The 26332-nt window shown below is 45.5% G+C and overlaps 1 protein-coding gene across 1 annotated transcript in view; it reads right to left on the reverse strand.

The window, feature by feature from the left end:
• Nucleotides 1-396: 396 nt before the first annotated feature.
• The window catches only part of heg1 (heart development protein with EGF-like domains 1), a 62368-nt gene continuing 36432 nt past the window's right edge, over nucleotides 397-26332 (reverse strand). Inside the window, exons 6-13 of the mRNA XM_055637710.1 lie at nucleotides 21462-21520; nucleotides 19321-19481; nucleotides 14825-14959; nucleotides 9708-9750; nucleotides 9579-9616; nucleotides 5581-5668; nucleotides 4447-4624; nucleotides 397-3389 (exon numbers count right to left, since the gene is read on the reverse strand). Of these exons, the coding sequence (XP_055493685.1) occupies nucleotides 3246-3389; nucleotides 4447-4624; nucleotides 5581-5668; nucleotides 9579-9616; nucleotides 9708-9750; nucleotides 14825-14959; nucleotides 19321-19481; nucleotides 21462-21520 (846 nt within the window). The 3' untranslated portion in view covers nucleotides 397-3245. The remainder of the gene's footprint in view (nucleotides 3390-4446; nucleotides 4625-5580; nucleotides 5669-9578; nucleotides 9617-9707; nucleotides 9751-14824; nucleotides 14960-19320; nucleotides 19482-21461; nucleotides 21521-26332) is intronic.

Below are 26332 nucleotides of genomic sequence, written 5' to 3' on the forward strand. Positions count from 1 at the left end.
GTCACGGACACAGAAAAAAATGTAAATGAAGGTTTTGTAAGTTAATTATTAGCTTGTGAAAACCTTACAGAATGATTGTAGAAAGTTGGCCTTTGGTGTTGTATAACAGTCTAAAGTGTGTCCACCATGGATTTAGTTTAGTTTAGTTTGGAGATACAGCATGGAAACATGCGCTACGGCCCACCGAGTCTGCGCCGACCAGCGATCCCCGCACATTAACACTATCCTACACACACCAGGGACAATTTTACATTTCATACCAGGCCAATTAACCTACAAACCTATATGTCTTTGGAGTGTTGGGGGGAAACTGAAGATCTCGGAGAAAACTCACGCAGGTCACGAGGAAACTCCGCACAGACAGTATCGAACCCAGGTCTCCGGCACTGTGGAGCTCTCTGCCGCTGGGCAATTATGATTCTTGAGTGGGAAATCATACTCCATATGTTTTCATTGCAGGGAATGAGATAATATAATTGATATATTGGTCTTCTGTTGGATTTTTGGATAACTTTAAAGCACGTATAAATAAAGGGGATTTGACAAATAATGTTCATTTTAAAAATTGTACTAGAGAACTTCTCAAGTTGGGATGAAGTGAATGGGTTCACATTTAGATCAGTTGCCTGAACCATCCTTTCATTAACGAGAGTGATCTTGACCTCCCATCTACATTATTGGAGACCTTTGGACTATCTTTAATCAGACTTTACTAGACTTTATCTTGCAATAAATGTTATTCCTTTTATCGTGTGTCTCTGCACTATGGACTGCTCGATTGTAATCATGTAGTTATTCCACTGACTGGTGGGCAGGCAACAAAAGCCATTCACTGTATCTCTGTACATGTGCCAATAAACCAACTAAAACTAAAACAATCGTTAGTAACAAACAACATTTACTTCTCCCGCTGGCATCCCGGGGTGAAATGACCCGGAGCGGGGCCTAACATCGCCCAGCGCGGCTTAACAGCCGCGGGACTTACCATCGCCCGCCGGGGCCTTTAACATCGGGAGCCCCAGTCGCCTCGACATTGGAGTTGGACTGCTGGACCGCGGGTGAAGAACAAAGGGAAGAGATAAGATTTTGTCTTCCATCACAGTGAGGAGATGTTGGAGATTCACTGTGATGGATGTCTGTGTAAATTGTGTTAAGTGTGGGTCTTGGGTTTTTTTGTAATGTTCAGACAGTAGAAAATGCAATTTTGTTCAAACCAAGCTGTTTGAATGACAATAAAAGGCATTCTATGCATTCTATTCTATGTTGAAGGCTTAAAGGGTTTAAGTTACCAAGGCCATTACACAATTCAGACCAAAATCAGAAGGTGGTGGGTTAATTAAATGAGCTGTTAGAGGAAGTAGTTCAGGCCAGTACACTAACAACAACATTTAAAAGACACTTGGACAGGTACATGCTGGGAAAGGTTTAGAGGGATATGGGTCAATTGCAGGCAAATGGACAGGGCCATCCTTGTCGGAATGGATGTGTTGGGTCGAAGAGCCTGTTACCATGCTATACAATTCTATGATTCTAATACTTATCTCCAGTGAGAAAAGTCATTTTCTAAATTATGTTGGTAGATTTTAACCTTAAGTTGCAGCTGACTCTATTTCACTTTGCACCTGTTGGTTCTCAAAACACTATAAACAGAAGAACAAACTTTAAAAAACACAAATTTAATCAGAAATTGCCTATTGAGCTTTTTTCTTGAATACAATGCGGCCTCAACATAACGTGCATTGTTATATTGTCGTTTTCAATACAACATGAGTTTTCCAACATTCCCTTCAGATGGAAGTTAGGTAAATGTCAGTCCCACTCGATGAGTGTTGTTGATGATGCGGTGATCACTAAAGTTATCTGTGCTGTGTGGAGGTTGCATTGTACGGAAGATTCGCTGGCATAGATTTAAGTTTAAAATAATATAAATACTTTCTGAAGCAGAAATAGAGTAACTTGATGACTACTTGAGCCTCATAACTTATATTTAGATTAATTATTAAAATAGACATCCCATATTTGGCTTAAAGACCATTTCCTCTTCCGAAAATATTTCTTGTTCTTCAAAATCTTGGGAATGAAGCTGCCCCTGAGTTGAAAGATTCATTAAACATCCCGCGCACGGATAGGAAAACGCAGCAGGCCACACAACATCATTGTATAAATAGGGAACCATGAGAACAAATTGCAGCAGTCTTAAGTTGCACATAGACAGAGAGAGAGAGAAATCTCTTGGGTCTCGCAGAAGAAGTCCACCAATTTCATCGTTTGTATTGAGAGGGATAAAGAGATGATACTGGAAGCTCTGAAAATAATGCCATCTAATCAGCCTGTACGGAGTTTGCACATTCATCCAGCTGCTCCAGTTTCCTCCCACATCACAAAGATTGCAGGTTTGTAGGTTAATTGGCTTCTGTAAATTGCCCCTAGGATGTGAAACTGGGAATAACATGGAAAGAGTGTATGGGTGATCAATGGTCGGCGTGGACTCGGTGGGCCGAAGGGCCTGTTCCCCCACTGTATCTCTGAGCTAAACAGAAAATAAACTAAACCTCTCTCTTCACAGCTCCCACAATAACGTAGCATAAATTCCCACTTTCACTCATCTTGAGCTGCTGGAAGATGCATTGTGTGGCTGAAGAAGGAATGACAAAAGAATAGGTCTCCCAGAAGAGTAGGAAGGGGTACAGAATTGGCCGAGAATGCTGAGTTATCTGGTGCTGAACTCACATCGTGACAGGGTACAATTCTCCACACGGTACATCCACACAATGTTTCCGCAACAGGCTAGAGGTGGCACAAGTTCATCACTTTGTGGCTCTCAGACCTGTGCAACATTACCATTTGATCAGTGTGAAAATACTCTGACTGTTCATGTTATTAAAAAACAAGAAACATCAGTTTCAAAAGGCACAGTGTCCATAGCCCATCGATGAGCAAGCTGTGTAGGATGATCTGCACAGAAGATAGACACAAATTGCCGGAGTAACTCAGCGGGACAGGCAGCATCTCTGTCAGCAAGCTGTTCCGTGCAGCTGGTGATCTCAATCCCATCACTGGTCCATCTCAGGGTAGACCATGTCCTTGTGGTGGGACATGCTACAAACATGCTCATTCACATTCTACGGATCATTGGCCATCAACGTTCAGAATCAAGCTTTTAATTCCAGAGATTCCCGCTCATTCTGACTCGGAGGTCCCAACTTTGTTTCGACAAACAAACGTAAAAGTGTGCCTGAACCTGGCTAGAAGTAGTCCCGTCTCCGTGACTCGTCGCTACTGAAGGACGGGTTGTACTGTCCGGTGTAGATGCAAGAATACCGCGATCCCGGGACACCGCTGTAAGGATGCAGACCGTTCCTGTCCACATCTGAACACCTCAGGCCAGGCTGTCAAAGGGAAAGAGTGAGAAGCGGGTTAAGGAGGGATTATTATTGTTTCAGCGTAATTTTGCCGAGGTAGCAGGATTATTTCACCACGATCTGTTACAATGTGAAAGGTCCACAACAACCAGGAAGTAGTAGTAAATTGGACGAGCTTGGATGGGGCATCATGGTCGACAAGGAGAGGTGGCATCAGGGGCGGAAAACCGGGGGGGGGGGGGGGGGGGGGGGCAGAGGGGACGTGTCCCCTCCATGTTTTGAGAGGTGGGGGACATTCCCCGCAAGTTTTTGTAATCCGGATTTTAATACCCAGTGAAATCTCCGCTTTCCGCGAGACAGTGGGGGGTGGGACTGATGATCGAGGGCGCCGATTGGACAAGAGAGACGTCAGTCAGCAGGCAATGGGGGCGGAACATGATTCAGGATGATGATTGGAGGAGGGAGGAGTGGGGGGGGACTGAGGATAGAGTGCGATGATTGGAGGAGGGAGACATGGCACAGACCTGCGCCTCATCCGCAGCCAGGATCGATCCCGGCACGCTCTCCGGCGCTGCCCCGTCCCCACCCGAGTACCCCCACCCCGCGGGTGGCCAGAGAGGTCGGCAGCAAAGACCCTCCGCTATAGGATCTTTGGTCGTGAATCAGATGGGCGCGGTGCCTCCAGGCCCACAGCCAGCGCAGAGAAACAGCGCTAAACCCAGCTAACTCTGCCTGTCCCGCCAGGTGAGCCTACAGCCTTCCTGGACTTGCGGGAAATATGGCCAGCGCGGAGAAGCAGCGCTGGTGTCCCGTCAGTCCAGGCAGGGCTGGAGTTAACCTGGTGAGACAGGCAGTTGAGCTGCATTTAGCGCTGGATTGAGCCTCTGAAGTCTCGTGCGTATGTGTGTGCGCATGCGCGCGTGGCCACCTAAAAACTGTGTCCCCCGGTCCCCTCCATGTTTTGATAGCGAGTTCCGCTGCTGGGTGACGTGAAGGGTTTGTTTCCCTGTGGACCAGAGGTCCAGCTTGACCTTCATACACAAGATGCCCGTGGACCACACCTACAACTGGCCTTGCCACCTACCGAGTAGTATACGTCCGTCATCTGCAGCAGGTTTTTGGTGCTGCCATTCTCCTGCATCTCTATCGTCTCTCTGCCCCATTCCACCGAGATCCGGGGGTTTTTGGGAACCTCGGTATAGGGGGACCGCTGGAAATCACCACCTTTGAAGATCAGTTTGCTGATATCATTTTTGTCTTTCCTGCAAAAAAGAGAAAACAGAAATAGCACAGTGGCTTCAAACAAATCGAGATGTCGGAGATTCAATGGTGGTAGATTTGATTGATTTGCACTATTTTTGCCCTAGTCATGGTTTTACCTTCCATAGACACATAAAAGTAGTCATGACGCATTGTCACTGTTGTAAGGGAGGATATATCCTCTTGTTTTTGACATTTGCACTCTGGAGAAAAAAGGTTCTGACTGTCTATCCTATCTATGCCTCTCATCATTTTTTATACCTATAAAATCTCCCCTCAATCTCTGGCGTTCCAGAGAAAATAATTCAAGTCTGCCCAACCTGTCCCTGTAGCTGAGACCCTCTAATCCAGGCATCATTCTGGTAAACCTCCTCTGCACCCTCTCCAAGGCCATCACACCCTTCCTGTAATGGGCGACCAGTATTGCACACGATACTCCAAATGTGGCCAAACCAAAGTCCTATAAAGCTGCATCATGCCTTCCTAACTCTTGTTGTCAATGCCCTGACCTATATTACACATTCATGGTCAGGTCAAGAACCCTGCACTGGAACTTGAAAACTGGGACTTGAAAACTGTGCCAAATCTGGTGACTCTGTACTGCCTCAGTGTACTGTTTCTATACATATACCGTGATGCTTATCTAAGATGTATCCAAGTGTTTCTGTATGGTGAAACTTGTAGTGAACTGTAGACAAAGATTAATTTCACCATACCTCGCTACATGTGACAATAAAGTACCCATTGAGCCACTCTATCTACTTGTGACATCACTCACAGGAAGTTATGGACTTGGACTCCAAGCCCCCTCTGCTTATCAATGTTGGCATGAGCCTAGCTCCTCTGATTCAATACTCTGCAGTGGGCACCTTGCGCTAATGGATCGAGTTGGATGGGATTGCAGCTGTTTTGTGTTCATGTGAACATGCCTGGAGCCGTGTTGACCGCCTGCACACACCTGTAGCACGTGATGGTGAGCGCCAGGCCCAGAACCAGCAGTACCCCTCCTCCAGCCGCGGCAATCACCACCGTCAGCAGCTTGTAGGCTGCAAGGAAGGGAGACAAACGGTACTTAGAGTAAACACACCCCGAGCAGTTAGCATCGTGTTCTGCTGGTTCACTGCAGGCCCTGGAACACTTGCATCAGGCACAGGAACCTCTGCAGTTCACCATCGCCTTTAATCCTCTGTATTGTCCAGGAATTAACTTCCACTCTTTTCGGTAGAGACCCGGGTTCAACCCTGACTACGGGGTGCTTGTTTGTACGTTCTCCCCGTGATCTGCGTGGGTTTTCTCCAGGATCTCCAGTTTCCTCCCACACTCCAAAGACGTACAGGTTTGTAGGTTCATTGGCTTGGTATAATTGTAAATTGGCCCCAATGTGTGAGATAGTGTATGGGGATCGCTGGTCGGCAAGGACTCAGTGGGCTGAAGGACCTGTTTCCATGCTGTATCTCCAAACTAAACTAAACACCCCTCTTCATAGCTCCGACCCATCCACACACAAGAGATAATCCTGATCCTCCCCATTCATTAAACTAAACTAAAAACATGTGTTGCATATATTGTGGAGAGACAATTGGATCACCTGCAGTAAATAGTGAAATTGTCCAAAAATATGTTCGAACCAATCTCTGGAGAAAAGGAATAGATGACATTATGGGTCAAGACCCTCCCTCAACCATCTTCAGTCTGAAGAAGAGTCTCGACCCGAAAAGCCACCTATTCCTTTTCTCCAGAGATGCTGTCTGACCCGCTGAGTTATTCCAGCGTTTTCTGTCTATCTTCACTTTAAACCAGCATCTGTAGTTTCTTTGTACATATTTTGTTTGCACAGAGAATCCTGGGCTAGGATTGTGTGTGGCCTGACAGAGGTCAGCATAATATCATAAGGTGCATGGATAAGCTGACTGCCCACAGTCCCTATCCCCGAGATCGGACTTTTCAGGGACTTGGACGTTGCAAGGTGGCGACTCCCAGTGTGATTTGACAGGATCGCACACAGAACAAACTCTCCATTGATTTACCAAACAAGGTAAAGTAGCACAGAATCCAAATTGCACTCATAGGTGAAAACGCATCCTCCACAGCTGGTGCTTCTGGGCAAACAATACCCAATGATCAATAATGTCCAGGCAGGGATTTCTTACACATTTTACTTTAGACTTGAGATACAGCATGGAAACAGACCCTTCAGCCTATCTAGTCCATGCCGACCTGTGATCTCCACATACTATGTTGTCTGAAGAAGGGTTTCGGCCCGAAACGCTGCCTATTTCCTTTGCTCCATAGATGCTGTTGCACCCGCAGAGTTTCTCCAGCATTTTTGTGTACCTCCACACCCTCGTTCTATCCTAGACACTAGGGACAATTAACAGAAGCCAATGAACCTACAAGGCCACATGTCTTTGAGATGTGGGAGGAAACTGGAGCATCATGGGCAGCACAGTGGTGCATTAGGGTTTAATCCTGACCAGAGATGCTGGTCTGTATGGAGTTTGTATGTTCACCCCGTGACCTGCGTGGGTTTCTCCGAGTGCTCCGGTTTCCTCCCACGCTACAAAGATGTACAGGTTTGTAGGTTAATTGGCTTCGGTAAAAATTGTAAATTGTCCCTAGTGTGTAGAATAGTATTAGTGTACGGGGATCGCTGTCTGTGCAGACATGGTGGGCCAAAGGGCCTGTTTACACAATGTATCTCTAAACTAAACCCAGAGAAACCCCACGCAGTCACGGGGAGAGCGTACAAACTCCACACAGACAGCACCCGTGGTCAGGATTGAACCCGGGTTTCTGGCGCCCAAACAGAAATCCCTCTTGAGATGTTAACCACATACTATGTGGACATGAGCATGGTCTACTGCAAACTTCCTCCCTGAGATTATGCGGCAGGAAGCTCAGAAACAGAGTCACGCTCTACTATTGAAGCCCAGCTTGCTGTAATTAACCACAGTGGATACATTTACAGGCAGATGTGTTTACGAATGACTATTTAGGGAGAAATTAGTTTAAAATTCATATCAAAGTGTATCTGAATTACTCCTTTCCCTTAAAGTTGATTTGTGGAACCAGCGTCCAAACCTAGAATGACCAGAACAAGAGTCTGAAGAAGGGTCCCGACCCGAAACGTCGCCAGTCCATTCTCTCCACAGATGCTGCCTGACCCACTGAGTTGCTCCAGCACTTTGTGTCCAAGCAACATTCAACTTTGGAGTTCAAGAAGGAACTGCAGATGCTGGAAGATCGAAGGTACACAAAATTGCTGGAGAAACTCAGCGGGTGCAGCAGCATCTATGGAGCGAAGGAAATAGGCAACGTTTCGGGCCGAAACCCTTCTTCAGAAGAAGGGTCTGAAGAAGGGTTTCAGCCCGAAACGTCGCCTATTTCCCTCGCTCCATAGATGCTGCTGCACCCGCTCAGTTTCTCCAGCAATTTTGTGTACATTCAACTTTGGACCTGGGACTCAGGCTCCCTCTTGTGGTGGGACTTGGAAGTCCCTCGGAGGTGCTTTACAACAAGCTGAAGACACAAAGTGCTGGAGGAACTCAGCACGTTATAATTTTCATTATTTCATTCAGGTGAATGGGGTTGAGAAGGAAAGATAGATCAGCCATGATTGAATGGCACGGTAGACTCTATGGGCCGATTGGCCCAATTCTGCTTCTATGACTTATGAACTTATAATTGATGAGAGAGCAGTGGATGTTGTCTACAGGAATTTTAGAAAGGCATTTGATAAAGTCCCCTATGGTAGGTTAATCCAGAAGATTGAGATGCATGGGATCCATGTAATGGTTTGGACTCAAAACAGGAGTGACTGAGACCCAGGCTTACTGGGAGAGATTCCCAGACTTTGCCCTATCCTCTCCTCAAGCTAACAGACACAGAAACTAGACTTTGTCAGGATCAGCAGGCCAAATCCCTGATTGAATGGATCTTTCCATTTTGCCTCGACTTATTTTGACCAAAGTCAATGGGCAGCAGGAACACCGTTCAGCTATTCAGTCTGAAGAAGGATCTTGACCCGAAACGTCACCCATTCCTTCTCTCCAGAGACGTTCCCTGTCCCGCTGAGTTACTGAAACATTTTGTGTCTGTATTCAACTATTCATGGTGCTCGGCACAATGTAGTCAGAACATTGATTAGAGCAGCATCTATGAAAGATCAGGTCATTGAAATAGGTAGCAGTAAGCTTTGTACAAACGCTGTTCCATAACAGCACAATCTGTAGTCACTCCTTCAACTTTCTTTTCACTTTAAACCTTCCGCACATCACAAATTTTAACTGGGCTCCCCAACTGCTGGTAAATACAATGGAAAGTGAGGGGACGTGGGGGTCAAAGAGAGTGTGTGTCTTTGTGAATCATATAGGCGTGATTCACAGATACACCAGCATTTGTTTAGTTTAGTTCAGAGATACAGCGTGGAAACACGCCCTTCAGCCCACCCGAGTCCACGCCAACTAACGATCATCCCGTACACTAGTTCTATCCTGGGGACAATTTACAGGAGCCCATTGACCTACAAATTTGCACGTCTTTGGAGTGTGGGAGGAAACCCACAGGGAGAATGTACAAACTCTACCCAGGCAGCACCCACAGTCAGGATCGAACCCGGGTCTCTGGCGCTGTGAGGCAGCAACTCCACCACTGTGCCATAGTGCCGCCCTATTTGTACACACCCTGTTCCTCCTCGATATACAGCCTGCTGTGGATGCAGCTCAAACACAGTAAGCAAGTTTCACATTACATATGGACAAAGGGAACTGCAGGTGCTGTTTATTTTTAAAAAGACACAAAGTGCTGGAGCAACTCAGTGAGTCTGAAGAAGATTCCCCATCTGAAACGTCATCCATCCATGTTGTCCAGAGATGCTGCCCGACCTGCTGAGTTACTACAGCACTTTGTGCCTATTTTCACTTTCCACACAATGTTGAATGAAATTTGTCAACTTACGATTTCTGCAGTTGAATCCACCAAAGCCGAACAGACAACTGTTGAATACAAGGAGAAGAGAGACATCAGTACGTTTGTCCCAGACATTCACAGATTTATTAACTTTAGCGCAATGTTTATGATACTCACGGTGCACAGGTTCCATTCTGTAACTTGTACCCATCGTCACAAGCTGTAGGAAGAAGAGGAAAGCACAACAAGTTACCTCACTTGGTCAGCAGGGTAGTGAACAGTCAGCAGGATATCCCCATATGTTCCCCGGACAGTGAACCCCTCCCCCGTGTGTTGTCAGGACAATGACCCCTCCCCGTGTGTTGTCAGGGCAATGACCCCTCCCCCGTGTGTTGTCAGGACAATGACCCCTCCCCTGTGTGTTGTCAGGGCAATGACCCCTCCCCTGTGTGTTGTCAGGGAGATTTACAGGAGCGGTGGATAGAATGTACAATAACAATGAAAATCAGGAACAGGCCCTTCAGCCCACAATGTCTGTGCCAAACTTGATGCCAAGTTAAACTAATCTCCTCTGCCTGCACATGATCCATATCCCTCCATTCCATGCATATCCATGTGCCTATCCAAATGCATCTTAGTCACCAGTATCATATCTGCCTCCACCACCACCCCGGCAACACATATCTGGCACCCACCACTCACTGTGTAAAAACGTGCCCCACACATCTCCTTCAAATTTTCCCCCTCTCACCTTAAACCTAGTGTTACGCTTCGCATGGTCTCCATTACGCTTCACATGGTCAAAGTGTGACCCTTCCCCATGCTGGTCCTAAAAACTACGTTTCTGCACAAGAAACTTAGCTCCAAACACACCCTAAAGCACATCATAAATCCCACCCACAATATAGCGGGCAGTCTAAAATTTAAAGACACATGCCATAATTAACGACACACAAAACAACAAGCCAAATAGCCACTACAGTAGTCTTTGCCGTTTTTACCCTGGCGAGAAAGGTTCTGACTGTTTACCTTATCTATGCCACTCGTACTTTTATGTATCAGGTCTCCCCTCAACCTAGAATGCTTCAGGGAAAGCAATCAGTGTCTATCTGACCTCTCCTCATGGCAAATACCCCTAATCCAGGTATCATTCTGGTAAACCTCTGCACCTTCTCCAAAGCCCCCACATCCTTCCTGTGATGGGGCAGCCACAACGCCACACAATACACCAAATGCGGACTCACCAAAGTTTTATAAAGCTGCTCTAATTGTAGGAAAAGTGTTCCCGATGATGGGGGTCCAGAACCAGGGGCACAGTTTAAAAATAAGGGGTAGGCCATTTAGGACGGGGATGAAGAAAAACGTTTTCACCCAGAGAGTTGTGAATCTGTGGAAGGCAGTGGAGGCCAATTCACTGGATATATTCAAGAGAAAGTTACATTTACCTCTTTGTGGTAACAGAATCAAGGGATATGGGGAGAAGGCAGGAACGGAGTACTGATTCTGGATGATCAGCCATGATCATATTGAATGGCGGCGCTGGCTCGAAGGGCCAAATGACCTACTCCTGCACCTATTGTCTATGTTTCTATTATGGTTTCCTGATCTGCTGAGTGCTTTCAGCCTTTTATTTCTAATAATCATCATGTTTAATAATCATCATCATATGTGCAGCGGTTGTATGTGGTCACTGCACCTCCAGAAGCAGTCACATTTACATCCCCTTGCCTGCCATCGTGAGCTACGGCGCTGTGAAATAATTGAGTAAAACCTCAAATACAGCAGATTTGTTCTCATTTCGAATCGTGCTATCCACAGCATGTTGTAATGAAAATCAGAAACACCCTGCAGATGCTGAAAATCTGAAATAAGAACCGAAAATGCTAGATCAAACATTCAGCAGGGCAGGCAGTAACTGTGGAGAGAGTAGCAACAGAACTGGGGCCTGAATGAATGCATGAATGAATGAATGCATGTATGAATGCATGAATGAATGAATGCATGAATGAATGAATGCATGAATGCATGAATGAATGATGAATGATACTTTATTGCCTATAATCAGAACTGGAAAGGGAGAAAAGTGGTTAACTTTAGGTCTTAGAAAAGGTGTGAAGGGATGGGCAAAATCGGTGCTCCCTTGGGATGGTACAAACTGGCACAGGTATGGTTATTAATAGTGCTTGGTTAATGGATAACATCATGAATGAAACAGAACAATTAATGTTTGGGCTTTGAGTTCAGTTATTATTTTGCAAGTTAACCCCCCACTATTGGGTGCATTGATGGAAAAAACTGTTGATGAATGTTGCATCATTTTTAATTGATGCCCGCTCCTTCTTATCGACAAAGAAAACACTGGGTACAACAAAGGGAATGCGTCTCAACACTGGGTGCGGATGATCAAATGGGGCAGTTCACTCTCAGCTCGCACAGGTACAGCTCCACACCATGTACCTTCTCAGGTGTGGTCCACGCCCAGTACACCTGGCACAAGTACAGCTCCTCACTGTGGTCAGGCATGGGACATGCCCAGTGTGGACACAGTGGGCCAAAGTGCTTGCTTCCTCGCTGTATCTCTAAAGTCTAAAGTAAAGTCTAACGCAGATTGGTTAAATGCAGTGAGAGTGCAGCACAGGGGGATTTGGATGCCACAGGTGGGCATCCAGGTGCAGCAAGGAACGCTGAGAAACATGTGCTATTGCAAGGCCAGGTAACATACATGCGGGAAAGCTCTGATGGAACTTTACAGGATGCAGGAGAGACTGGAACCTACAATACCACAATGGCTGAGTCTCCAAGTGTAAGGACGTGTTGCAGGAAATGGTCCTACAGATTAATTACTTTCCTGAAGGATTGACATATGATGAAAGGTTGAATGGATTGAGCCTGGATTTGTTGGAGTGAAGGACAATGAGACGAGATCCCACTGAAACATAATGTTCTGAGGAAGGTTAACAGTACGGATGCTTCCCCTAGTGGGGACTAACTGAATTTACAGGACTTTATAACCATATAACCATATAACAATTACAGCACGGAAACAGGCCATCTCGGCCCTACAAGTCCTTCCGTACCGAACAACTTTTTTTTTCCCCTTAGTCCCACCTGCCTGCACTCATACCATAACCCTCCATTCCCTTCTCATCCATATGCCTATCCAATTTATTTTTAAATGATACCAATGAACCTGCCTCCACCACTTCCACTGGAAGCTCATTCCACACCGCTACCACTCTCTGAGTAAAGAAGTTCCCCCTCATATTACCCCTAAACTTCTGTCCCTTAATTCTGAAGTCATGTCCTCTTGTTTGAATCTTCCCTATTCTCAAAGGGAAAAGCTTGTCCACATCAACTCTGTCTATCCCTCTCATCATTTTAAAGACCTCTATCAGGTCCCCCCTTAACCTTCTGCACTCCAGAGAATAAAGACCTAACTTATTCAACCTATCTCTGTAACTTAGTTGTTGAAACCCAGGCAACATTCTAGTAAATCTCCTCTGTACTCTCTCTATTTTGTTGACATCCTTCCTATAATTGGGCGACCAAAATTGTACACCATACTCCAGATTTGGTCTCACCAATGCCTTGTACAATTTTAACATTACATCCCAGCTTCTATACCCAATGCTCTGATTTATAAAGGCTAGCATACCAAAAGCTTTCTTTACCACCCTATCTATATGAGATTCCACCTTCAAGGAACTATGCACGGTTATACCCAGATCCCTCTGTTCAACTGTATTCTTCAATTCCCTATTATGTGTTAGGAAGGAACTGCAGATGGTGGTTTACACAGAAGATTGCCCCAAAACTGGAGTAACTCAGCGGGACAGGCCGCATCTCTGGAGAGAAGGAATGGGTGATGTTTCATTTTCTGAAGAAAGGTTTCGACCCAAAACGTCACCCATTCCTTCTCTACAGAGATGTGACCTGTCCCGCTGAGTTACTCCAGCATTTTGTGTCTATTTACTGATCTTTATCTTGCACTAAACGTTATTCCCTTTACCCTGCATCTGTGTACTGTGGACAGCTTGAGTGGGATCACATATAGTCTTTCCGCTGACAGGATAGCAAGCAACCTCTTTACTTCAATACACATGACAATTAAATTAAACTAAACTGAGCCAGAACCAGGCAGTTCCTAATCCTAAACTTACTCCATCGTTTGATAATCGTCCAAGTTGGATTTTTCAACCCCTGCGAGCTGATTACATTCAAGTTGGAGATTGTCAGAGGCGTTCAAACTACTCATGGGTGAAGGGGTTGTGGAGAGGGAGTGGGTATGGAAGTGAAGCTCGGACTGGTTCAGCGTGATCTGAGAGAACAATGTCACAGGCTCGAGGGGCTGCCTGTATCACCCGGGCCTGCTTCTTAACGTCCTTGTGTCCAAAGCCCCATCGCACTCTGCACTATTTTTAACCTCAGGAACCAGGAAGGAAACCTGCCTATGAGCCTTTTCACTTTTTGTATGAGCCGCTGGGAAGGGCCCTTCCTTCCTTCCTTCCTCCATTGCTCCTCACAGGCATTCGCTTCCAAAGCCTGAAGGTCTGCATTAGTTTAGTTTAGCTTAGAGATACAGCGCGGAAACAGGCTCACCGAGTCCGCACCGACCAGCGATCCCCGCACATTAACACTATCCTACACACACTAGGGACAATTTACATTACACCAAGCCAATTAACCTACAAACCTGCACGTCTTTGGAGTGTGGGAGGAAACTGAAGTCTACTCCGCCATTCAATCATGGCTGATCTATCTCTCCTTCTCAACCCCCATTCTTCTGCCTTCTCCCCATAACCCCATCACCCATACTAGTTAAGAATCTATCTATCTCTGCCTTAAAAATATCCATTGACTTGGCCTCTACAGTCTTCTGCAGCAAAGAATTCCACAGATTCACCACCCTCTGACTAAAGAAATTCCTCCTCTTCGCCTTCCTAAAGGAACATCCTTTAAACCTGAGGCTTCTAGTCCTAGACTCTCCCATTAGTGGAAACATCCTCTCCACAATCTATCCATGCCTTTCACTATACGGTAAGTTTCAATGAGGCCCCCCCTCATTCGTCTAAACTCCAGCGAGTACAGGCCCAGTGCCGACAAATGCTCATCATATGTTAACCCACTCATTCCTGGGATCATTCTCGTAAACCTCCTCTGGATCCTCTCCAACGCCAGCACATCATCCAATATGGTGCCCAAAATTGCTCACAATACTCCAAATGTATTCTGGCCAGCACCTTATAGAGCCTCAGCAGGGAGTTGGGAATGGGAATGGTAATGGGATTGCTCACCTCTACATGAATGATCCACAGCACTGTATTTGAAGTAGCCGTCCTTACAGCGACAGGCTGCCACTCCATTGAAGTCGTTGCACTCGGCTGTGATGTTGTCACATTCAGGAACTTTAAAGCTGCACAACTTGGCGGCTGTGTGGAAAAGAAAAGCCGTTATTTCGCCAAACACGCACGCTAGACCACACCAATTTGGCAAACAATAGCAAAGTTTCTGAGATCTATTTGTGAATTCCATTGGAGTCATGATTTGCTGCCATGACCCTACTGCTCGAAAATAGTTCAACTGTATTCTCATTCAGCTCTGCCATATAGTTACAAATCCTTTTAAATATTTATCCTGCAAGTAAAAAAAAAACTCACAATATTTTTGCAACAACAAACAATATTTCCCCAGTGGAAGTTTTTGAACTGGTTGATGCATCTGCAACTTTCCTGCTCTGCGACCGAGTAAATGCATAATTCAGGATAGAGTAACAGCGGACTTGGCATCTCCACCTCCCTCTGCAATTGGACACTGGATTTCCTCACCAACAGACCACAGTCTGTTAGGGTCAACAACCTCACCTCCTCCACTATAACATTGAACACAGGCGTGCCACAGGGCTGTGTGCTCAGCCCTCTCCTCTACTCCCTCTTCACCCATGACTGCATCCCTAAGAATGGCTCCAATGCCATCATTAAATTTGCCGACGACACCATGGTGGTAGGACTGATCAGTGACAACGACGAGTCAGCCTACAGGGATGAGGTCCAGCACCTGACAACCTGGTGTGCCAACAATAACCTCGTCCTCAACTCCAAGAAGACGAAGGAAATTATTGTTGACTTCAGGAAGATCAGAGGGGGCAGACATACCCCCATCCATATAAACGGGACTGAGGTGGAGCGCGTCTCCAACTACAAATTCCTCGGGGTACACATCTCGGAGGATCTGTCCTGGTCCCTCAACACCTCCAAGCTGATCAAAAAGGCACAGCAGCGCCTTTACTTCCTGAGGAGGCTCAAGAAAGCTCACCTGTCCCCCCAGATCCTGACCAACTTTTACCGCTGTACCATCGAAAGCATCCTGACCACCTGCTTCACGGTATGGTACAGCAGTTGCACCGTAGCGGACAGGAAGGCACTACAACGGGTGGTGAAAACCGCTCAGTACATCATCGGTGCCCCGCTCCCTGCCATGGATGCCCTCCACCGAAAACGGTGTCTGAGACGGGCCGGGAAGATCATCAAAGACCCCTCACACCCCAACCATGGACTGTTTGCCCTCCTCCCATCAGGGAGGCGGTACAGGAGCCTCAGGTCTCGTACTAGTAGGATGAGGAACAGCTTCTACAACAACACTATCACATTGCTGAACTCGGAGTCCCGCCGATAGATTTCTCCAATCTCTCCGTCCCCATTGTTTGATTATTCTGTATTTTTATTTCTATATTGCACTATTACTACGGACTGACGCTAAACTGCATTCCGTTGTACCCAAACTTGTATCTGTGCAATGACATTAAAGTTGAATTGAATTGAATAGGAGTGGCTAGTTAGGTTGAGCAGGCTTGGACTATTCCTTAGTGCAGGAGGAAGAGGGGCCAATCTTATAGAGGTGTACAAAATCATGAGGGGAATAGATCAGGTAAATGCACAGAGTCTTTTGCCCGGAGTGGGAGGGTCAAAACCAGAGGACATACAGTGCATTCAGAAAGTATTCAGACCCCTTCACTTTTTCCACATTTTGTTACGTTACAGCCTTATTCTAAAATGGATTAAATTCTTTTTTTTTTATCATCAATCTACACACAATAGCCCACAATAAAAAAAGTGAAAACAGGTGTTTAGAAATTTTTACAAAATAATTAAAAATAAATAACTGAAATATCACATTTACATAAGTATTCAGACCCTTTACTCAGTACTTTATTGAGGCACCTTTGGCAGTGATTACAACCTCAAGTCTTCTTGGGTATCACGCTACAAGCTTGGCACTCCTGTATTTGGGTAATTTATCCCATTCTTCTCTACAGATCCTCTCAAGCTCTCTCAGGTTGGATGGGGTGTGTTGATGCACAGTTATTTCCAGGTCCCTCCAGAGATGTTCGATCGGGTGCAAGTCCGGGCTCTGGCCGGGCCACTTACGGACATTCACAGACTTGTCACAAAGCCACTCCTGCGTTGTCTTGGACGTGAGCTTTAGGTCGTTGTCCTGTTGGAAGGTGAACGTCTGCCCCAGTCTGAGGTCCTGAACGCTCTGGAGCAGGTTTTCATCAAGGATCTCTCTATACTTTGCTCCGTTCATCTTTACCTCGAACCTGACTGGTCTCCCAGTTCCTACCGCTGAAAAACATCCCTACAGCATGATGCTGCCACCACAATGCTTCACCGTAGATATAGAAACATAGAAACATAGAAACATAGAAATTAGGTGCAGGAGTAGGCCATTCGGCCCTTCGAGCCTGCACCGCCATTTAATATGATCATGGCTGATCATCCAACTCAGTATCCCGTACCTGCCTTCTCTCCATACCCTCTGATCCCCTTGGCCACAAGGGCCACATCTAACTCCCTCTTAAATATAGCCAATGAACTGGCCTCAACTACCCTCTGTGGCAGAGAGTTCCAGAGATTCACCACTCTCTGTGTGAAAAAAGTTCTCCTCATCTCGGTTTTAAAGGATTTCCCCCTTATCCTTAAGCTGTGACCCCTTGTCCTGGACTTCCCCAACATCGGGAACAATCTTCCTGCATCTAGCCTGTCCAACCCCTTAAGAATTTTGTAAGTTTCTATAAGATCCCCTCTCAATCTCCTAAACTCTAGAGAGTATAAACCAAGTCTATCCAGTCTTTCTTCATAAGACAGTCCTGACATCCCAGGAATCAGTCTGGTGAACCTTCTCTGCACTCCCTCTATGGCAATAATGTCCTTCCTCACATTTGGAGACCAAAACTGCACGCAATACTCCAGGTGTGGTCTCACCAAGACCCTATACAACTGCAGTAGAACCTCCCTGCTCCTATACTCAAATCCTCTTGCTATGAAAGCCAACATGCCATTCGCTTTCTTTACTGCCTGCTGCACCTGCATGCCTACCTTCAATGACTGGTGTACCATGACACCCAGGTCTCGCTGCATCTCCCCCTTTCCCAACCGGCCACCAATATGGTATTGGCCAGGTGATGAGCGGTGTCTGTTTTCCTCCAGACGTGACACTTGGCATTCAGGCCAAACGGTTCAATCTTGGTTTCATCAGACCAGGGAATTTTGTTTAGGTGCCTTTTGGCAAACTCCAAGCGGGCTGTCATGTGCCTTTAACTGAGGAGTGGTTTCTGTCTGGCCACTCTACAATAAAGGCCTGATTGGTGGAGTGCTGCAGATATAGTTGTCCTTCTGGAAGTTTCTCCCATCTCCACGGAGGAACTCTGGAGCTCTGTCAGAGTGACCATCAGGTTCTTGCTCACCTCCCTGAATATGTTAGTAAGTCTCTATCCTAAGGTCCTTCTCCCCCGATTTCTCAGTTTGGCCAGGCTCTATGAAGAGTCCTGGTGGTTTCAAAGTTCTATTTATGAATGACGGAGGCCACTGTGCTCTTCCGGACCTGCAATGCTCCAAAAAATGTTTTATACCCTACAACCGATCTGTGTCTCAACACAATCCTGTCTCGGAGGTCTACAGACAATTCCTTCATCTTCATGGCTTGTTTTTTTGCTCTGACATGCACTGTCAACTGTGGGACCTTATATAGACAGGTGTGTGCCTTTCCAAACCATGTACAATCAATTTAATTTCCCACTTGTAGACTCCTATCAAGTTGTAGAAACATCTCAAGGATAATCAATGGAAACACGATGCACCATAGCTCAATTTTGAGAGTCACAGCAAAGGGTCTGAATACTTGCGTCAATGTGATATTTCAGATATTTATTTTTAATTATTTTGCAATAATTACTAAACACCTGTTTTCGCTTTTATATTATCAGGTAGATTGATGATAAAAAAAATGACTGTAACCAATTTTAGAATAAGGTGTAATGTAACAAAATGCGGAAAAAGTGAAGGGGTCTGAATACTTTCTCAATGCACTGTCGGTTTAAGGTGAGGGAGGAAAGATGTAATAGAAACATGAGGGGTAACTTTTTTTATACAAAGGGTGGTGGGTGTATGGAACGAGGTGCCGGAGGAGGTAGTTGAAGTAGGTACTATCACAATGATTAAGAAACATTTGGACAGGTACATGGATAGGACAGTTTAGAGAAATATGGGCCAAACGCAAGCAGGTGGGACTAGTATAGATGGGACATTTTGGCCGGTGTTGGGCAGGTTGGGTCGAAGAGCCTGTTTCCACACTGCACGACTCAATGAGGAGTGACTTTGTATTGGGCAACAGATGGTTCCTACATATCATGGTCGATCTCCACTATATGAAGCATTTGTTTGCATCAAGTGTAACATTAACAGCATTGACAATAATTCAGCAGTTCTGCTGTTGTGTGGAATGTCGGCTTTACCTTTGTACGATAGTCTTGGACTTGGCAGAAACTGGCAGCTGGCGGCGTTGTATCGGCCACAAGTCCACATGTAGTTCTGCACACTGCTCCACACCTCATGGGCAGTCACATTCGATGAGAGTACAAACATGTTCAGGACAGACACAGTGGCAGCAGACTCGCTGTAAGTAACACAATATATGGTCATCAGTTTACTAATGCAGCCGCGCTGCAAGTAACATGTTATACGGTCATCAGTTTCAGAAATAAATCATCAAGATACTCATGCTTTTACCTCATGGAGTCATAGAGTCAGAGTCATACAGCATGGAAACAGGCCCTTCAACTCACGCCAACCGACAGGCCCCATCTACACTAGTCCCTCTACCCCATTGCGGACACTGAACTTTGTCTATGAAACTGACGTGCTACAATGCTGAGAACTATATTCTGCACTCTGTATCTTCCATTTTACTCTAACTTCGAACGAATTTGAACTAATTGTATTTATATGTGGTATGGGAGGGAATTTTGTGCTATTTTGTGCAATACCCGTACGCTATATCTGGTTTTACTCAAATAGGCACGGACACAAAATAAAACAGCTCATAGATCAGTGGTGATCTAGTCGGTTTATTGAGGCCTTAAAAGTGCGCACTAGTAAACACTTTGAGAGAACCCAAAATGTTTCCAAGAGTCATAGCACCTACAGCATTTTTAACTTCTCATGACACAATGGTTACATGTGGATTGGAAGTAAATCACCATTGATCAACGTCGCTGTAACCTTTCATCTTTGTCTTTCCCTAGAGCTAACTTTAACTTTACTTTTCCCGTTGTTTTGAAAATCTCTCTCCCATGCCTCCAACAAACAGATACCATAGATGCCAGTCCCTGTAGGGAGAACCGATGGGGTCTAACTATTAAAAAAGGCCGTTCGTTAACTTTTCAGGAGACTTGCCTGCTAAACGCAGTGACAGAGAGCAGCTGTAATCTCATGGCTGCAACAGGTAAGAACCTAGACAGAACTGCAAATAACTATCCTCCTCAATAGATAAGGAAGCTTGCATTTTCAGCAGAGTGTATTAGTTTTAGCTATTCTAATTAAGCGGTGCTGTGAAAGCTAAATGCATTGACACATCTATCTATTACCGTCCTAACATTCTATGTTGGCCATTTGTCCCATCATGCTTGATCAGTATGTGAGCTCTAGGGTTAACCAGATTATAACCAACTCATCTTCATTGTAATTTTCAAAATTCCCGACCACATATGGGATATCTGATCTGTTTGCAGCGTGCTATACAAAGCTTTTCACTGTACCTCAGCACACACGACAATTACAACACAGTGGTATGAATATCGATTTCTCTCACTTCAGGTAGCCCCGGCATTCCCTCTCTATCTATCCCTCTCCGACCCAAATCACACTATCTTCTCATTTTCACCCTGCAAACAACTAACAATGACCCGTTTCCTTTATCATTGTTTTTTTTTTTGCATATCTTTCATTCATTGTTCTTTATCTCCCCACACCTCTCTATATATAAATCTATGACTCTCGTTTCCCTTATCCCTAACCAGTCTGAAGAAGGGTCTCGACCCAGAACGTCACCCATTCCTTCTCTCCGGAGATGCTGCCTATCCCGTTGAGTTACTCCAGCTTTTTGTGTCCATCTTCTAATTCATTCATCATCATTGAAAACATTAGTGACGCAGTGGTGCCAGTTTCCAAGCGGAACGGTGATGGACGCACCACACATCTCTGTCCTCCAGTTCATGCGGACTTCCGCTGCTGGAGGTACAGGATTTTGGTGTGTGTGCTTCATCATCATTCCTTACAATGCTATGTACGACAGTGATCGCAACCTCTACTGAAGTGTGGATGGCCGTTGGCTCGCTAGAAACTCATCTGCCCTTTGACAGATCTTGTTTTTGGTTCTGCTGGGGGTCCACAGCCCCCTCCTCACCTGGCAAACCAGGTGGTGGAGACGGTTTAGTCACCGACTATCCGACCATGGAGCAGGTAGCACGGGATTACATGGTACCCTTGGCGGTGGGGGGGGGGGACTCCTCCTGACCTGGCCTGCTAATAATACACTTAAACCTAAACCACAATAAAATCCCAGTAATCAGTTGCAGAATATTTTGTTCCACTTTACCTTAAATCTGTTACAACGGATGTGTGATAACCATTCAGAGAAAACAGAGATGCATTAAGCTGTGGAAAAGAAAATGTTGTATTTAGTATCTAAAGGCAATATCTGCTGCCCAACCTGCTGAATGTGTCCAGCATTTTCTGATTTCACCTCGGGTTATACACATCTGCAGTTTTAGAAACATAGAAACATAGAAATTAGGTGCAGGAGTAGGCCATTCGGCCCTTCGAGCCTGCACCGCCATTTAATATGATCATGGCTGATCATCCAACTCAGTATCCCGTACCTGCCTTTTCTCCATACCCTCTGATCCCCTTGGCCACAAGGGCCACATCTAACTCCCTCTTAAATATAGCCAATGAACTGGCCTCGACTACCCTCTGTGGCAGAGAGTTCCAGAGATTCACCACTCTCTGTGTGAAAAAAGTTCTTCTCATCTCGGTTCTAAAGGATTTCCCCCTTATCCTTAAGCTGTGACCCCTTGTCCTGGACTTCCCCAACATCGGAAACAATCTTCCTGCATCTAGCCTGTCCAACCCCTTAAGAATTTTGTAAGTTTCTATAAGATCCCCTCTCAATCTCCTAAACTCTAGAGAGTATAAACCAAGTCTATCCAGTCTTTCTTCATAAGACAGTCCTGACATCCCAGGAATCAGTCTGGTGAACCTTCTCTGCACTCCCTCTATGGCAATAATGTCCTTCCTCAGATTTGGAGACCAAAACTGCACGCAATACTCCAGGTGTGGTCTCACCAAGACCCTATACAACTGCAGTAGAACCTCCCTGCTCCTATACTCAAATCCTCTTGCTATGAAAGCCAACATGCCATTCGCTTTCTTTACTGCCTGCTGCACCTGCATGCCTACCTTCAATGACTGGTGTACCATGACACCCAGGTCTCGCTGCATCTCCCCCTTTCCCAATCGGCCACCGTTTAGATAATATGGTGTTAATTCTCCATTCCTGTCCACATAAATATCCCAGACCAGGACATAGATGCATCTGTGCAGCTTAGATGTTGCCACAAGGATCCTGCCATCCATGCCCATGAGTCCCCACAAGCATGCCCCTGCAATGCCTTTGTGGGAAGAGCTGTTCCAAAGGGTTCAAAGTAGCAGTGGAATGTTTTACATTGAGTTGGACACAGGATGTCACGTGTAGGAAGGAACTGCAGATGCTAGTTTACACCGAAGATAGACACAAAATGTTGGAGTAACTCAGCGGGACAGTCGGCATCTTTGGATAGTACGAATGGGTGACGTTTCGGGTCGAGTCTGAAGAAGGGTCTAGACCCAAAACGTCACCCATTCCGTCTCTCCAGAGATGCTGCCTGTTCCGCTGAGTTACTCCACCAGTTTGTGTCTATTAATATGTTACATGTTGGTCAGTCACAAAAAGAAGTCATATAAGACAATGTGGAGAGCTGGAACAAAAACCTTTTTTTTTTTTTTTTAAATGCTGGTCTCAGCGACAATTAATTGTTGGGAAAATCGACTGGACCTTTCTACTGAACGGAGTGTAGGAATTTCTGGAAACTATACGTATCTATGCAATGTGGTGAACTAGAATCTCGAGCCAAATGTTATCATACAGGTCCACAACAAAGAACACACATTTGGATGAGATGTTCAGGGCAGTCATTGAAGGGCACAGCAAGGAGGGGGTTAAGTTCCTCAGTTTCTCAGCAAGGGAGGGGTTAAATTCCTCATATTCCCAGCACGGGAGGGGTTAGATTACTCATTTGCAGCAAGGGAGGGTTAAATTCCTGATTCAGCAAGGGAGGGGTTAAATCTCAGATTCTCAGCAAGGAATGGGTTAAGTTCCTCCGCTTCTCTTTATTTTGCTGTGGAGCCAGGAGGAAGAGGCAAGTCTCACAGACATATCCGCAGGCTCCATCAATATACTGGCCAGCTGATCCCAGGAGGTCAGGCACATTGTCTCTACACGATTGACTAAATCTAACGATTCATTATGGCCTTTGGTGTACTTGGGCAACTCAATCAGTGCAAACAATGTAATGCTAAAGTTGAAAAACTCAAGTGACTGTAATTAAACTTCAGTTTCTTCTTTGTCGGGTTATTTAACTTCAATAAATCTGTTCCTCCAGAAGTCTATGTTGAGAGCGGGAGAGAGGAAAGATTAATTGCACCGGTACATTTTATAATCTGCATTCTGATTGTTGATACATTTGGACTGCGGTCCAGAAACGGAATAAATCAGTGGAATACTGAAATTTGACTTCCCATTCCTGAACAGCTGCAGAATCCATTGTCAAATGAACGAAGAAATGGAATCACATTCTTGGTTACAGCAAGGTAATGCATATTTCTCCAGAGCATAAAGCACATCTGAGCTGCACTGTAATTCAACAAACCGTTAACAGGGCTCCTCATCAGAGCTGTATTGAATTACTACATTAATGTAGGAGGCAATGCCAAAAGGCTGCCAATGTCACAAACCATAGCAAATCATTCATTGATGTATTTAGATCAAAGAAAGCTGCATGTGTGCTTTACTCCACGAATCGCCACTTCCCTAAAGCATTTTTCACATATCATTTACATTTTTGTGTGAGCCACCGGTGGCTGAGCCAACTTGGTTGCCTCATGCTCTTGGTACTTGGCAGTGTCTACAGACTAAAACATCACTCTGTGACTGGACACGGATGGGGAAAAACAGCAGAAGTGGAAGTTTATAATCCGAGGCATCCTCCAGCAAAAAGCAGAGAAAGGAAGACGGAACAAAAGCTGTGAGGCAGGAGAGAGGGTTCTGGCCATGAGGTTGTCAAGGTGCTGAGAACAAGCTTAGACCCTCACAGCCATTCACATTATAACTATAACTCTTCTTCTTTCATGCCCTAGTGCTAATATAGTGGCTCGCCACTGCTGTACACATTGTTGCGCTATCAGAGTGTTAAGTGCATGGTCTGCAGTAGTACATGGATTATCCAGCAATGGGCATTGCAGTAGGTGTTGCATTGTCTGGGTCTGTGTGCCACAGTCACAGGTTGTTGTACCCCTGATGTAGCCCCATTTGTACATTGTCACCCTTGACCGCCCGACCCCGGTTCGCAGTCAGTACTTAAGTGAAGCTACATAAAGCAAATACTGATCTTTGCACAGGTCAACGGGGATATATTCATTTACTCCAGGGTTAGTGAATACATAAATCAACGCTTATAGACTTGGATTATCTACTGGATAGAAGTAATTTATACTCTCTAGAATTTAGAAGATTGAGAGGGGATCTTATAGAAACTTACAAAATTCTTAAGGGGTTGGAACATGGCTATATGCAGGAAGATTGCTCCCGATGTTGGGGAAGTCCAGGACAAGGGGGCACAGCTTAAGGATGAGGGGGAAATCCGTTAAAACCGAGATGAGAAGAAGTTTTTTCACACAGAGAGTGGTGAATCTCTGGAACTCACTGCCACAGAGGGTAGTTGAGGCCAGTTCATTGGCTATATTTAAGAGGGAGTTAGATGTGGCCCTTGTGGCTAAGGGGATCAGGGGGTATGGAGAGAAGGCAGGTACGGGATACCGAGTTGGATGATCAGCCATGATCATATTGAATGGCGGTGCAGGCTCGAAGGGCCGAATGGCCTACTCCTGCACCTAATTTCTATGTTTCTATGTTTCTAAGCTTCTCAATTTTCAGAGTTATAAATGTGAAAAGTAATATAGAGCTGTCACTGGGCTGTTGATTGGAGGTGTTTCTCAATGTATGATGTGCAAAGGTGCAGTGAAGCATGTGAATAATATGATGAGAAAAACAAAGGCAGGCTGTGTAGTTTCCACTGAGTGGCAGCAGAGTAAAAGGTTGGCTATTGTCTATTTCACTTGTTCAGAAATCAGCAGGGAAGTTTGTTGTGTAGGAAAGAACTTTAAACCGGAGATAGACACAAAAAGCTGGAGTAACTCAGCGGGTCAGACAGCATCTCTGGACAAAAGGAATAGGTGAGACCCTTCTTCAGACTGAGAGACAAGGGAAAGGGAACCAAGGGGTATAGAATTAATGAAAGAAACATATGCAAAAATGTCGTGATGATAAAGGAAACAGGCCATTGTTAGCTGTGTGCTAGGTGAAAACGAGTTGCAGACAATGAGACAAGACAAGATGACTTTGAAGCTGGTACAACTTGGGTGGGGGAGGGATGGAGAGAGAGGGGATGCATGGGTTACTTGAAGTTAACATCAACGTTTATACCGCTGGTTTGTAAGCTGCCCAAGCAAAATATGAGGTGCTGTTCCTCCATTTGTCGACCTGGTGGAACACCAGTATGGACAGAATGATTGGATACAGGAAGGTGGCATTGGTTACGGAATATATCAGAGGCACTGGGATTAGAGTCATAGAGTCATAGGGTGATGCTGTCTGGAAACAGGCCCTTTAGCCCAACTCATCCACACCAGCCAACAATGTCCCAGCTACACTAGTCCCACTTGCCTGCACTTGGTCCTCGTCCCTCCAAACCAGTCCTATCCATGTACATGTCTAACTGTTTCTTAAATAATGGGATAGTCCCAGCCTCAACTACCTCCTCTGGCAGCTTGTTCCATACACCCACCACCCTGAGAAAGTTACCCCTCGGATTCCTGTTAAACCTTTTCCCCTTCACCTTGAACCTCCATCCTCTGGTCCTCGATTTCTCCACTCTGGGCAAGAGACCCTGTGCATCTACACAATCTATTCCTCTTGATTTTGTATGCATGCTCCCCTCATCCTCCTGTGCTCTATGGAATAGAGACCCAGCCTTCTCAACCTCTCCCCTATAGCCCAGTCCAGGCAACATCCTTGTAAATCTTTTCTGAACCCTTTCAAGCTTGACAATATCTTTCCTATAACATGGTGCCCAGAACTGAACACTATATTCT

The sequence above is a fragment of the Leucoraja erinacea genome, chromosome 7 (genome assembly GCF_028641065.1).
Source record: "Leucoraja erinacea ecotype New England chromosome 7, Leri_hhj_1, whole genome shotgun sequence".
Taxonomy (NCBI): domain Eukaryota; kingdom Metazoa; phylum Chordata; class Chondrichthyes; order Rajiformes; family Rajidae; genus Leucoraja; species Leucoraja erinaceus.